The 15,995-nt window shown below is 42.1% G+C and overlaps 1 protein-coding gene across 3 annotated transcripts in view; it reads left to right on the forward strand.

Annotated features, from left to right (window-relative positions):
• Nucleotides 1-15,995, forward strand: part of TBC1D32 (TBC1 domain family member 32) — a 661,976-nt gene that overhangs the window by 411,225 nt on the left and 234,756 nt on the right. For all 3 annotated transcript variants that reach the window (XM_029596414.1, XM_029596412.1, XM_029596413.1), the window contains one exon: nucleotides 2,291-2,379. In XM_029596414.1, coding sequence (XP_029452274.1) covers nucleotides 2,291-2,379 — 89 coding nt within the window. The remainder of the gene's footprint in view (nucleotides 1-2,290; nucleotides 2,380-15,995) is intronic.

The following is a 15,995-nucleotide window of genomic DNA, read 5'->3' on the forward strand; positions in this document are numbered from 1 at the left end:
GATTGCGCCTGGAGCCCTTTTTAAATATTGGGGTTACACTGGCCACCTTCCAATCTTCAGGAACAATGGATGATTTTAATGGTAGGTTACAAAATTTAACTAATAGATCAGAAATTTCATTTTTAGCTCCTTCAGTGTCCTAGGATGCATACCCATCCGGTCCAGTGATTTGCTACTCTTTAGTTTGTCAATCTGGCCTACTACATCTTCCAGGTTCACAGTGATTTGGTTCAGTTCATCTGACTCATCACCCCTGAAAACCATCTCAGGAACTGTTATCTCCCCAACATCCTCTTTAGTAAAAACAGAAGCAAAGAATTCATTTAGTCTTTCTGCAATGGCCTTATCTTCCCTAAGAGCCCCTTTAACCCCTCGGTTATCTAAAGGTTTCATATCTGAACTATATCTTTTGTTGTTATCCTATGTGAATTAATCCCTCCAAGTATTAAAAAAGAAATTGGAGTAACTGGCAGGCTGAAATTTAACAAGCATAATTCTACTTCTACATCAACCTAGGTACCTGGTTATAAAATTCTATACCACTGGTGTTACACTCCAGGTAATTTGATGAAGATGGGTCTTATGAACACAGTTTACTATTGGAGAAACTAGTGAAAAAAGGAACCTTTTTCATATTTGGTGAACCGGACGTGCCCTAAATATAGTTATATTGGTCAGAAATGTTGTTCCTTTAGATCCATTGGTCTTTCTTTTGGGATTACCACAATGTGATTTTCATCCTATTAAGAAAGGAGGCATCAATCTTACCAATCTCATGTAAGTAGCTGCTTGGTGTAACATTGCCTGCCATTGGAGGAACATGTCTATCCATTTAAAGATTGAATGGCTGTAACTACTCTGGAAATTTTTCACCTATCAATTATAGATTTTTATACAGATTTCTTTATGATATGGGAATCTTTCTTAACTAAAGTGGACTGTTTGTTAACATCACTATTGCATATATAAATACTGGCAGGGCAAAGGATGTATACTCTCTGTATGTTGTTTATATTTAAGGATGAAAGGTTAACTTACTCTTTTCCAGGCCAGATTGCAATATACATGCTTACTATTTTACTGAATAGTATGTGATGGATGCTATACACTGTATCAACCTCGAAGCATCATGTAAAACTATTGGGGTTTTCTACCCTGTCATATTTTTCTTATGTTTTTTGTGTATTCTTGTATCATTATATATAACATACAATTGTTGCCTTGTAATGTACCTTTTTTGAATGTATAATAAAAGTTATGAAAAAATTGCATAAGCTTCTTTGTTGCCTCCTTGCTCAAACTCCTTCTTTCTCAGTCATCCAGTTTGAAAGGATGGCCTGATGTAGGCACGGTCTTTGTACAGTCATATACCTTCCACATTTTAATAATCATCTTGACTGTGCTCTAAGCAATATTTGAGGATTTTGCAATTCTCTTATACCTATTCCACCACTTTATCCTTGAGTTCTGTGGACAGCTACTTGGTTCTCATGATTGGATCTTTGCTTTGAAATGCACTACCCAAGCAGAGAAAACCAACAGGAACTGGTAAATTTATCCTTTCATCTCATAAATCAATACATTGTAATCCAGGTGGGGCCAATTCACTTGGTATGTACTTTTGAAAGTAATGGTTTACACTAAAGTTTTAAATAACATAGGATTGCTACAGAATTACAAAGGGGTGGACACTTATCCAATCAAGCCATTCCCTTTATTTATTTCTACTTTATTTTCTGTGCTATTCTGGAATATATTTTTATTTGGTAGTTGTGGAATAGGATGTGTGGATACATGTTCATACACAGTTTTAATGCATTTATTTCCAAACTTTAAATCAACAAAAGGTGAACATTTTGGAAGAGGCCTTTCTATAACCACTATATATATACTTGTAAACATATACCCTTGAGACATGATTCGTCAAGGTGTTTTCCTATAGAAACAGAATGAAAAATGCCATAATGAATCAGACCTTCAGGATTTGTTTCTCATTTAGATGTCATTTTTATTAATTATTGATTTTAATTTAGCACTTTCTTTACACTGCTGCCAGTATCTCACTTTTGTAGCTGTTTCTAGATTGTTGGCAGGCATTTGACTTGACAATGTGGGTTAATTTTCAATGGGACACACTGCTTTAATGGCATGAAACAATAGTGCAAAATGTACATGATTCTAGATTTATTTTAGAATGCATGTTAAGGTATTGCTTAATGAGTTGAACTTTAAAAAATTAGAATCTAAAAAATATCAAAATTCAAGACTGTCAATTGTTTTTTTGTTTTAGGATATCATTGATAGGCTTATAATTTTGAATTCGGAGGCAAAAATTCACTCCTTGTTCAACTATGAGCAGTCACATACGTTTGGTCTAAGGTAAGATGCACAACATACATTGTTATTTAGTAATGCATGCTATTGTTTACATAAAAACTATGAGGTTCATATTCAAAAGCCATTCAGAAGTTATCCATCTAAATAGCAAAATGGTATATTCAGCCACTTACCTGGCTAAATTCCAGCCAAATAGTTATCCAGCCAGAATTTAGCAAGATAAAAAAGGGGTGTTTCAGGGATGTTCTGGGGAAGGGTTGAGTTATCTGGCTAATTTAGCAGAATATCGCAAATATCCAGCTAAGTTAGCCGGATAACTTTAGACCTGCTTCCGCTGAATATACTGGACTCATTATCTGGCTAAGGTTAGCTGGATAACTTGTCCACTTACCACCCTACTGAATATGGAACTCGGCATTTTTAACAACAAGATATATTTTACATAATTCAGATAAGAGTTCAAACAGACAGAATCACTGAAAGATTATTTTTTTTTTTATTTTGTTGCTGATGTATAAATAATTTGGTTGCTGTGCTAGTCCACTTGATTGTGCAGAAACGAAAGTCAACAAAAAGTATGTATAAAAATTATATCTTGTTATTGTACTACATATATTTCTTGACTAACTTTCAGAAGCTTTATCCATTTTTTAACTTGATGAAGGAAGTATAGCTTGTCCACATGGTTGCTATGACTTGTGGCTAACATAGCAGAGTTGCTGTCCTATAGAATGGGAGTCCTGTGATGTTTGAGCATTTTTTACTTAGTGGATACCGAGACCAAGGCAGGTGTGCCCATAGACTCTCAATCAATAACTCTATATAGCATGAAGGCAAGAGAAGGTATTGTCAGTTGATGACCTCATGAGCCAACAATAAGCCTTTTTCTGAAGCCTGCAACTGAGCAAAATATATAGGCCAACTGTTCCTCAAGGTATCATGTAAGCATGATGTCTTCTACAATTTCAGTGTTGTTATGTAGAAAGACAAGCATTTTGGGGCCCCTGAAGCCTGGAGGGGCCCATGTCTGTAAAAAGGACAAATCTATGAGTATAAATGCTTCTGCCAGATATAGACAATCTGTGAGAAGTAGTGACTCTGACTACCTCATTGACAGGCTTGGCACAGTCATTCATGGCTGATGACGAACAGGCCGTAAACAGCAAATTTGGGCCTCAGTAGGTAACCAAAGTGCTGGAGGTAGTCTGTAAATGGCAATGTCTAACCAATGTGTGTGTGTCTGAATGAATGACCTGCCATGTTACCCTCTCTCTATATCTGTCTCTGGGGGTGATTTTGGGCTTGTAGTTATCTTCCTTACCACACCAATGCATACACCAGAGCATGCACTGTGTGTGTACCCAATTAGCATAAACTGGCTTTTAATACAAGCAATAATATGCTTTTACTCTTTACGATGGATGCTATAGTTATGCTAATGTGTAGGCAGGGAAAAAAATGGCCTCATGCATCGTAACCAAACATTCCACCTGGGTCAGACAGTGTATATTTATTCAGTCAAGAGGGGTGTGTGAAAATTGACAGTGTCAGAGCTCAGATATACTGTGCCACTTTGCCGGATGAGTAGATGTCTGCCTGCAGTGTAACCTCCCTCCCCAGCACCTAAGGCTCTCTCACAGAGTACCTGGAGTGGCCCTATTTGTATTGGCATTGGGGGGGAGGGTCTGTTTGGAAGAGCTTCAGCTGCCGGGTAGACTGTGGTATTTGGGGGAGTGGATTTAGATATTGTAAACATATTTTGGGGATTCAGGCCATGAACAGCAAATTTGGGCCTCAGTAGGTAACCAAAGTGCTGGAGGTAGTCTGTAAATGACAATGTCTAACCAATATGTGTGTGTCTGGATGAATGACGTGCCGTGTTACCCTCTATCTATATCTGTCTCTGGGGGTGATTTTGGGCTTGTAGTTATCTTCCTTACCACACCAATGCATGGTTGGAGTGAAATAGGAGGACAAATGGTGCTGTCTTGCCAGGTACTTTAATGTTCACCAGATTAATAGCTTGTGGAGGGGACTGGTCCAGTGGGTTGGATTGGGGGAGGTGTCTGTGCCAGTGGGTTAATAGTGGGGCAGTAGGTAGCAGAAAGACTACCAAGAACCCTATTTGATGTTCAGTTTTTCTACAGAGAAGCCTATTTAACCACTTACCTGTAGCAGATATCCCAATGATTAAACAGTGAGGGTCCCAATACAGATCCCTGAGGCACTTCACTGCCCACTCCCTTCCACTGAGAAAATTGTCCATTTAATCCTACTCTCTGTTTCTTTCTTTTAGCCAGTTTGTAATCTACGAAAGGTCATCGCCACCTATCCCATGACTTTTTACTTCTCCTAGAAGCCTCTCATGAGGAACTTTGTCAAACGCCTTCTGAAAATCCAAGTACATTACATCTATTGGTTCACCTTTATCCACATGTTTATTAACTCCTTCAAAAACGTGAAGCAGATTTGTGAGGCAAGACTTGCCTTGGGTAAAGCCATGCTGACTTTGTTCCATTAAACCATGTCTTTCTATATGTTCTGTGATTTTGATATTTAGAATACTTTCCACTATTTTTCCTGGCACTGAAGTCAGGCTAACTGGTCTGTAATTTCCCGGATCTCCCCTGGAGCCCTTTTTAAATATTAGGGTTACATTAGCTATCCTCCAGTCTTCAGGTAAAATGGATGATTTTAAGGAGAGGTTACAAATTTTTACTAATATGTCTGAAATTTCATTTTTTAGTTCCTTCAGAACTATGGGGTGTATACCATCCGGTCCAGAAGATTTACTACTCTTCAGTTTGTCAATCAGGTCTACCACATCTTCTAGGTTCACCGTGATTTGATTCAGTCCATCTGAATCATTACCCATGAAAACCTTCTCCAGTATGGGTACCTTCCCAACATCCTCTTCAGTAAACACCAAAGCAAAGAAATCATTTAATCTTTCCACGATGGCCTTATCTTCTCTAAGTGCCCCTTTAACCCCTCGATCATCTAACGGTCCAACTGACCCCCTCACAAGCTTTCTGCTTCGGATATATTTTAAAAAGTTTTTACTGTCAGTTTTTGCCTCTACGGCCAACTTCTTTTCTAATTCTCTCTTAGCCTGTCTTATCAATGTCTTACATTTAACTTGCCAAGCTTATGCATTATCCTATTTTCTTCTGTTGGATCCTTCTTTCAATTTTTGAATGAAGATATTTTGGCTAAAATAGCTTCTTTCACCTCCCCTTTTAACCATGCCGGTAATCGTTTTGCCTTCTTTCCACCTTTTTTAATGTGTGGAATATGGACTGTGCTTCTAGGATGGTATTTTTTAACAATGTCCATGCCTCTTGCACACATTTTACCTTTGTAGCTGTTCCTTTCAGTTTTTTTCTAACAATTTTTCTCATTTTATCAAAGTTTCCCTTTTGAAAGTTTAGCATGAGAGCCGTGGATTTACTTACTGTCCCCCTTCCAGTCAGTAATTCAAATTTGTTCATATTATGAACACTATTGCCAAGCGGCCCCACCACTGTTACCGCTCTTACCAAATCCTGTGCTCCACTGAGAATTAGATCTAAAATTGCTCTCTCTTGTCGCTTCCTGAACCAATTGCTCCATAAAAATGTCATTTATTCCATCCAGGAACTTTATATCTCTAACATGTACCGATGATACATCTACCCAGTCAGTATTGGGGTGATTGAAGTCTTCCATTATTACCACACTACCAATTTGGTTAGCTTCCCTAATTTCTCTTAGCATTTCACTGTCAGTCTCACCATCTTATAGAAATGACATAGAAACATAGAAATGACGGCAGAAGAAGACCGAATGGCCCATCCAGTCTGCCCAGCAAGCCTCACACATTTTTTTCTCTCATTCTTATCTGTTACTCTTAGCTCCTTGTTCTATTCCCCTTCCACCCCCACCATTAATGTAGAGAGCAGTGATGGAGCTGCATGCAAGTGAAATATCTAGCTTGATTAGTTAGGGGTAGTAGGGGCAGTAACCGCCGCGATAAGCAAGCTACACCCATGCTTATTTGTTTTACCTAGACTATGTTGTACAGCTCTTGTTGGTTTTTTTTTTCTTCTCCCCTGCTGTAGAAGCAGAGAGCCATGCTGGATATGCATTGAAAGTGAAGTATCAGGCACATTTGGTTTGGGGTAGTAACCGCCGTAACAAGCCAGCTACTCCTCGCTTTGTGATTGCGAATCCTTTTTTTCTTCACCCCTGTCGTTGAAGCTATGCAGGATATGCGTGAAGCATCAGTTTTTTGTTTTGTTTTTTTTTTCCCCCTGCCGTTGTTTGTTGTTTGTTTTTTTTTTTCCCCTGCCGTTGAAGCAGAGAGCTATGCTGGAAATGCGTGATGTATCAGTCTTTCTCCCATGCCGATGCAGCAGAGAACCATGCTGGATATGCATGGAAAGTGAAGTATCAGGCACATTTGGTTTGGGGTAGTAACCGCCGTAACAAGCCAGCTACTCCCCGCGTTTTGAGTGCGAACCCTTTTTCTTCTCCCTTGCCGTTGTAGCAGAGAGCTCTGCTGGATGTGTGAAGTATCAGTTATTCTTCTCCCCTGTCATTGAAGCAGAGAGCTATGCTGTATATGCATTGAAAGTGAAGTATCAGGCATATTTGGTTTGGGGTAGTAACCGCCGTAACAAGCCAGCTACTCCCCTCTTTGTGAGTGCAAATCCTTTTTTCCATTACCTCTTGCTGTTGAAGCTTAGAGCGATGTAGGAGTCACAGTAAGCATGTGTATGTTTATTTAATAAGGGTATTGTGTCAATAGCCATCATTCTGGCGAGTCACCCACTCTTCATTGGCGGCCTCTTGACTTTATGGATCCGCAGTGTTTATCCCACGCCCCTTTGAAGTCTTTCACAGTTCTGGTCTTCACCACTTCCTCCGGAAGGGCATTCCAGGCATCCACCACCCTCTCCGTGAAGAAATACTTCCTGACATTGGTTCTGAATCTTCCTCCCTGGAGCCTCAAATCGTGACCCCTGGTTCTGCTGATTATTTTCCTACGGAAGAGGTTTGTCGTTGTTTTTGGATCATTAAAACCTTTCAAGTATCTGAAAGTCTGTATCATATCACCTCTGCTCCTCCTCTCCTCCAGGGTGTACATATTTAGATTCTTCAATCTCTCCTCGTACGTCATCCTATGAAGATCCTCCACCTTCCTGGTCGCCCTTCTCTGTACCACTTCCATCTTGTCTTTGTCTTTTTGTAGATACGGTCTCCAGAACTGAACACAGTACTCCAGGTGAGGCCTCACCAAGGACCTGTACAAGGGAATAATCACTTCCCTTTTCTTACTTGATATTCCTCTCTCTATGCAGCCCAGCATTCTTCTGGCTTTTGCTATCGCCTTGTCGCATTGTTTTGCTGTCTTCACATCATTAGACACTATCACCCCAAGGTCCCTCTCCTGCTCCGTGCACATCAGCCTTTCCCCCCCCATCGAGTACAGTTCATTCGGATTTCCACTCCCCATATGCATGACTTTGCACTTCTTGGCATTGAATCTCAGCTGCCATATCTTCGACCACTCTTCCAGTTTCCTTAGATCCCGTCTCATTCTCTCCACTCCTTCCGGCGTGTCCACTCTGTTGCAGATCTTATTTATTTTATTTATTTTATTTATTTATTAACTTTTATTTACCGACATTCGTGAAACACATCATGCCGGTTTACAAAAAACTCAAAGGAGGAAAGTTACAATATAACAATAACACAGTAAAACTGATAAATAGGTAAAACAATAGCGTAGTAGAGCAATAGTAGAGGGGAGGGGAGTGGGAAAGGGAGGATACCGGGGAGTGGGAGAGGGGAGGCTAAGGGAAGGGCAAAGGCTGGACAGAAAGGAGTGAAAGAACACAAATAGTGTCATCCGCAAAAAGACAAACCTTACCTTCTATCCCGTCCGCAATGTCGCTCACAAAGATATTGAACAGGACCGGTCCCAACACCGATCCTTGCGGCACACCACTTAAAACCGCTCTCTCTTCAGAGAAGGCTCCATTTACCATCACACATTGTTTTCTGTCCGTCAACCAATTTGCAATCCAGGTCACCACCTCGGCACTCACTCCCAAGCTTCTCGTTTTATTCACCAGTCTCCTGTGCGGAACCGTATCAAAAGCTTTGCTGAAATCCAAGTAGATGACATCTAGTGCTCTTCCTTGATCCAATTCCTTGGTTACCCAGTCAAAAAAGTCAATCAAATTTGTCTGACAGGATCTTCCCCTGGTGAATCCATGCTGCCTCTGGTCCATCAATTCTCCAGACTGTAGATAGTTCACTATTCTCTCTTTCAGCAGTGACTCCATTACTTTTCCCACCACCGAAGTGAGGCTAACCGGTCTGTAGTTGCCTGCCTCTTCCCTGTTCCCACTCTTGTGAAGCGGGACCACCACCGCTCTTCTCCAATCACTCGGCACCACTCCCGTTTCTAGGGATCTATTGAACAGGTCACACAGCGGACCCGCCAGAACATCTCTGAGCTCCCTCAATATCCTTGGATGAATCCCATCAGGCCCCATGGCTTTGTCCACTTTCAGGTTCTTTAGTTCTTCCCACACATTTTCTACTGTAAAAGGATTTTCATCTATTCCCCTTCCCTCCAGTTTCTTGTTGTTTAGAGATGGTCCTTCTCCAGGGTCTTCTTTAGTGAACACAGAGCTGAAGTATTTGTTTAATATTTCTGCCATTTCTTCGTCATTTCTGCCATTTCTTCGTCATTTCTGCCATTTCTTCGTCATCTTGATCAGGTGGATGGTAGTATACTCCTATCACTATAGTCTTCCCCGACACAGAAGGGATTTCTACCCATAAAGATTTAATTGTGCATTTAGTCTCATGCAGGATGTTTATCCTGTTGGACTCTAAGCCATCCCAGACATAAAGCGCCACACCACCTCCTGGGTACTCCTCTCTGTCATTGTGATATAATTTGTACCCCGGTATAGCACTGTCCCATTGGTTGTCCTCCTTCCACCATGTCTCTGAGATGCCAATTAAGTCTGTCATCAATCACTGCTATACATTTTAATTCTCCCATCTTACTACTTAGACTTCTGGCATTAGCATACAAACATTTCAAAGTTTGTTTTTTGTTTGTATTTTCATTCTGCTTTTTAATTGATAGGGATAAGTTAGAATATTTTAGCTCAGGTGAGTTTTTAGTTACAGGCGCTTGGACTACTTTTCTTATTATTGGAACCTCACTGTCAGGATGCCCTAATTCTAATGCATCATTAGTATCCTTTGAAGATACCTCTCTCCGAACCATGCGCTGTTGAGCGACTGTCGGCTTTCCCCTTTGTTCTATTTTAAAAGCTGCTCTATCTCCTTTTTAAAGGTTAGCGCCAGCAGTCTGGTTCCACCCTGGTTAAGGTGGAGACCATCCCTTCGAAAGAGACTCCCCCTTCCCCAAAAGGTTCCCCAGTTCCTAACAAAACTGAATCCCTCTTCCTTGCACTATCGTCTTATCCACGCATTGAGACTCCAGAGCTCTGTCTGCCTCTAGTGACCTGTGCGTGGAACAGGGAGCATTTCAGAGACTGCTACCCTGGATTTAAGCTTTCTACATAAGAGCCTAAATTTGGCTTCTAGAACCTCCCTCCCACATTTTCCTATGTCGTTGGTGCCCACATGTACCACGACAGCCGGCTTCTCTCCAGCACTAAAATCCTATCTAGGTGACCTGTGAGGTCCGCCACCTTTGCACCAGGTAGGCATGTTACCAGGCTATCCTCACGCCCACCAGCCACCCAGCTTTTTTCATTCCTAATAATCGAATCACCAACTATGACGGCCAACCTAACCCTTCCCTCCTGGGCAGTAGGCCTTGGGGAGATATCTTCGGTGCAAAAGGACAATGCATCACCTGGACAGCAGGTCCTTGCTACAGGATCCTTTCCTGCTGCACCAGGTTGATGCTCTCCAATCATGAGACTTTCTTCCTCCAAGGCAGAACCAGAGCTGCCATTCTGAAGTTGGGACTTAGCTATTATATCCCTGAAGGTCTCATCTAATGTTTGTGCAGTTCCCTCTTTAGATGTGTCCCTCCAGGCAGGTGCTTGAAACTGATTTATCCTCATGGCAGAGAATATGTGTTCCAAGTGGGCTGGGAGTTTCCTAACCTTAACTGGATCTCCTACCCTGTACCTGAGGTCCATGTTGAATCCAAAACTGCAAGCTGGTAGTGTCTTGTGTCCCAGGAGTCCAAACTCCATCGGGGATCTCCAGATGTCCTTCTCCTCTCTCTTCGACTCTGTTTCAAAATATAGCATCTGACCTTCCTGGAGGAAAGGCCAATTGCTGAAAGTGGTCCTTGCAGCCTCCATCTCTGGACAAGAAGGGTAACAGAAAAATACTTCCTTCCATTTCTGGTAGAAAAACTAAATCTTTGATCAAAACACTTCTCTCTGCAAGTATTCTGCAACCTCCTTTTAGACAGGGCGAAGAGGTACACAACTCCTCGTTGACTCACTAAGCAAGGGATTCTGCCTGCCAGAAGGCTCAGGGCAAGACTGTGAATAACTTCAGAAAAACTGCAAAATTCCTTCTGCTTCTTTCTCTTCCCTGCAGTCCACTTCTAGAGACCTGGCAAGGCAGTGTCTTTCCCTTTTGTGCTGAGCTGTGGGCCTAACCTGGAGAGCACACTGAAATCACTCCTCCTCCATCAAAATCAAATTTACACTGCCACACTCTAACTAGGGCTAACTTCCCCTAAAGGACTTAGGAGGTCATCAATCATAGGCAAGCCTCTGGGGGAGGGCCTATGTAGGAATGCTGTCTCCACCTAAAGTGATATTAATCCATGGGGTCGCCACAAAAATATTTCACAAACATTAAATTACCCCCCACAAGTTAGGTGCTGCAAAGAGCATGTGCAACTTGTACAAGTTATATAATTTTCACAGTGAACTTAGTGCAATTGTTCGCTTTGAAAATTGATCGAAGTTACCAACTTTGGCAACATGCGAGTTACAAAGGGTGTTACAAAATTATTCCCTCAATGCCTGAACTTGGTTTTATTTCTTGATAGTCTCTGTTTCTCATTGATCATTAGAAATCCTTTAGGTTCTGAGCCTTCTTGGATCGGGTAGGTGAATATTATAGAGGCAGTGTTCACAGCCTTTATTGTGGAGATGACTTGTGGTTATCATTAAGGGCAACATTTGGTGGCCGGATTTAGAACCCATAGTACAGGGTTCCTGAAGTGGCATTGCTGCATAACTCCCAGCCCCAGAACCATTGTTGCAGTGACCAGACTATGGACAATGGAAATGTGAATCTATTAAACATAGGGAAAAAATCCATGGCTAGTTGTGAGTTAAAAGCTCATGGCACCAGAATCATATCACTGGTTCTGACTGAGCAGAAGAATAATAGAAAAAGTAAGAACTAGTAGGGCAGGAAAAAAAAATCCTTTCAGTGCTGAAAAATTGTGATTTACTAAACATGTAATTGCTGATTTAAGATGGAAACTAGAAGGATATAGGAAATCGTTTCTGCCTGAATTCCTCAACACTTATATTGTAATCTTCTCATTTGCTACTTTAGTACTCATATCCAGGAAATTAATTTAGTATTCACTCCTTTCAGCCATAAACCTGATGGTAGATTGATTTTTATTCAAATTCTCCACAAAACATCTTAAACCATCTGCGTCACATTTCTAACGAAAAAATAACCATCTGTGTATCTAAACTATTTCAGGATATATGTAGAAATGATGTAGCCTCTTCTATCCTTAGTGAGAATAGGGAATGGTGAGGGGGAAGGGTTGCATTAATATTTTTATTGTAATGGATATATTATGTGCTTTGTGATGTAATTTGTTATTGGTTTGCTTAGAATTATTGATGCTTGTTATATTAGACCAGTCCAGATGTATGAATTTATGCCACCTTGCCAGTAGATGGAGACAGACAACCACAATCTTTTAAAGTGCTATCATTACTGCCTATAAAGAATGGTGCAGATTAGGTACTTGCCAGTATTCTCTATCTCCAGCAGTTGGCGGAGTCTTGCAACAGAATTTATAGTCTCTCAAGTTGTTGGACTTCGGACCTCTGTCCTTGTTATAACAGTCAACTGACTTCTTCCACTCAATGAGCAGATCTTTTGGCTCCAAGGGCAACACCTTCTTGGGCTGGTTTCCCTGGTTCAGGCTCCCAGTTCTTTAGTAGAGTAGGATGGGGTAAATAGCTCCCAGAACTCCGTTGTGGCTTGGTTGAGCCAGGAAGTGTCAGCTGGATCAAGCACAGGCTCTTCTCTTTGATTCTTGCTTATCTCACTAAGGATCTGATTCATTAAGTGCCTGATCTTAAAAAGCATTTACTTGATTAAGTGAGCTTTCGAAAATTGCTACAATAATAAACCATTGAATTATCCATATGATTTACTTGCATAATTGAACTTTACTCAAGTAAATGTCTTTTGAAAATTGCTAGACAGCATGTTACCTTTACATGCATAGCTTCTTTGAAAATTATTCCCTAAGGATTTTTCTCATAGAGACAAAATGTGAAAAAAAACCTTAATGAATTTGACCCTAAGGGAACATTTTTAAAGACCCGTGCTCATGGTTCCTGGCACACACATGGACATGTCGATTTTATAACATGGGTGTGTCGCTACATGCATGTTATAAAATCCAATACCCACGTGTACATCTACGCCTGATTTTGTATTGGCGCGCGCAAGTGAGTACGGGTGCTCATTCGCATGTGCAGAGGAGGTGAAATTTTCTAACTCATGCACGGTGAAGCGATCGGCCTTTGCCCATTTCCTTCTCAGTCCTCTCCAATTAAGAAGCGGACTGGGAGGGAGCTTCCCTAGTCCCCAACTGACCTTCCTCCCTTTTCCCTTCTCTCCCCGCCCACTAAACCCACCTTACCTACCTTAATTTTTTTTTGTTTTTCAACTTACGTGCTCCTTTGAGCAGAAGTAAGTTGCACGCCGGCCAGTTGCTGGCACATACTTAACCAGAACAGTGCAAAATAGCGCTGTCCTGGCCAGCCCCCTCCCGGCCCCGCCCCTTTTTAAAGACCTGGCACTTCTGCGCGTACCAGGAGATATGCATGCGGTGGGGCCACTCTGAAAATGTGTTTGGTGCGCGCACGGCCCAAACACATGCATATCTCCTGGGATTTGCATGCGCCGGCCTTTAAAAATTTACCCATTAGCTTCAACAGCATTCATAAAGCTGATTAAAAGACATAAGTGGTACAGATATTGAGGCAGATGCAGCAGCTGCAAATGATTAGCATTTCTGTGTCCCTAGCCACAGAGAAGGGATAATTTCCTCAGCCTCTATAAAGAATGGGCTGTCAGACAACTGAGAGTAAGTATTTGCCAGTCAGGTGTGTGGGCGTTCCTCAGGATTTACTGCAGCTATTTGTTTTGGTTTTTTTTACTGGAGCATGTCTGAGTGCCAACAGTGGGAGGGGTGTGGAGCATACCTGGGAACCTTTGACTTCCAGTCACCCTGAGATTACCATGGATTAGCTGGGGGGGGGGGGGGGGGGCAACTGCACAGTGGGACTGGATGCTGTTGAGTTTGAGGCATGGCGTGGACTCTTAGTCGCTGTGGAGATGACTTCTTTCACAGGGAGGGGCCCCATGGGGAACCACAGCGATAGGCTAGACTCGGAGAGCAGACACTGGAGATGGAAAGCTTTATTGTACTGCTGTAGATAGATGGTAGTAAGGCAGGAAGAAATGGCACTGAAGTCCAGTAAGGTGCCAATACGTTCAGACAGCCTGAGATGGAAAGTTTCACCCAGATGTACAAGGTTGGTAGTGTTCCGCAGAGCGGGAGAAGCCGAACTTGGTGGGTGGAAATGGAGAGCTGAATCATAGAGGTACTCACTGAAGAGTAGTGCAGGAATCCTCCTGGTAGATGGTAATGGTGGGACCAGCGGTCTGTGATGCAGGATACTTCTGGGCTGGATAGGCCCTCGAGGAGCGAATACCCGGAAGCACAGATGATCCTGTAAGAGAAGAAAGACCCCCGAGGAGCGGTTGCCTTAGTTAGTAGAAGAAAGCCCCGAAGGGTAGTTGGAAGTGAGAGGCCCCCGAGGAGCGGGTGCCCAGAGCTTCTTCAGGAGTGAAATACCCGGAGGGTAGCGAAGGGTCTAAGCATGCAGCTTAGAAACGGTCAGAGTAGCTAAACCAAAGTCCTTGCTAACTCGTTCCTTATGAGCAGAGCAGAGGCTTAAATACCCGGAGGTATTGATGTCATGTGGTGGAGATGCCCCCTGAGGTTCCCGCCATGACGTGTAGATAAGCGTAGGCAGGGGGAGGAGTCAAGATGGTGTCTCGGTCGCATAGTTAGACTGCTCCGGCGTTTTTCTCATTTACAAAGTTTTTACCTAAAGAAAATGCCTCCGAAACATAAAGGGAAGCAGAGGACTTACCCCTCGATGTCCTCGCTACCTCCTGGGCAGAAGACCATCCCTCAATGCGCCGTCAAACCAATTGAGGAGGGCTTGAGTGGTCCGGCTGTTGGGCCATTGGAAAGAGACCTCGACCAGACCTCGGAAGTGTTCTCCCTCAGCCCCTTGCATCAGAGGCTACCTCCATCTGACCGGGGAACTTCGACCCCGTGCTCGACAGGAAGCCCCGGTATGGACCTTCAAGCTGATCAGGCAGAGGGAGCCGGGTCGGAGAGAAATACCCTTCGGATGCCCGGAGAAACCGGAGAAAATACCGCCAGAGGCTTTGTGCTGGAAACCGTAGGAGGTCAAGCTAGTGGATGCGGTGAGAACCTAGATTCCATTACCCCTATTAAACCTGGCAAAGTTATAAGTTTTACAAAACTGGAGGTAGTGACTTTAGAATCCCTGTGGTCTTTAACATCTACCCTTGCAAAGTCATTATCGGAATGTTCAGGAAATATAAGTGTACTTTCCTCTCAGATGTGTCTGTTGAATGAAAATTTTGAAAAATCAAAACATGAAACAGTGGAAAAATTTCAACAAATGGAAGAAGAAATAAAACAAGTTAAGATGGTTCAGTCAACTATGGTGCAGAACTATGGAGCTATAAATAGAAAAATTGAATACTTGGAGAATGCGACGAGACACCTAAATTTAAGGATTTTAAACTTCCCCAGAGTAGTAGGAGAATACCTCGTTTAACCATAAAGAGATACTTCACTGAAGTACTTGAAATTCCTTCGGAAAAAACTCCGCCTCTGGACAAAGTATATTTTCTCCCAGTACGGAAAGTTCAGAAAAAGCAGATAACTCCTAATGTTCTTGAGAATTCGTCTGAATTCTTGGAATCGTCAGCATGTCAAGTTGCGGAGAGAACAACACTCCTGATATCTTTTTTCAATGAAAAAGGCTTAGGGGATATTATGCGGGCTTACTTTAAAAAGCCCAATGCTAATTTCATGGAGCAACTGTAAGAATATACCCTGATGTTACAAAGTTAACTCAACAGCGAAGGAAGGCATTTCTTGATTTAAAACAAGAGGTGTAAGTGTATTGTAAAGTATAAAGATGACACATATTTTTTACCATCCAGAACATCTGATGAGCTTTGCAGAGGGGAAAAAAGCTTTGTTACAGCTGAGCAATAATATGTCTGATCCATAAGTTTATAAATGGTTTGTGAGACTCGAATTATGACTTTTG

Source organism: Rhinatrema bivittatum, chromosome 3 (genome assembly GCF_901001135.1).
Source record: "Rhinatrema bivittatum chromosome 3, aRhiBiv1.1, whole genome shotgun sequence".
NCBI lineage: Eukaryota > Metazoa > Chordata > Amphibia > Gymnophiona > Rhinatrematidae > Rhinatrema > Rhinatrema bivittatum.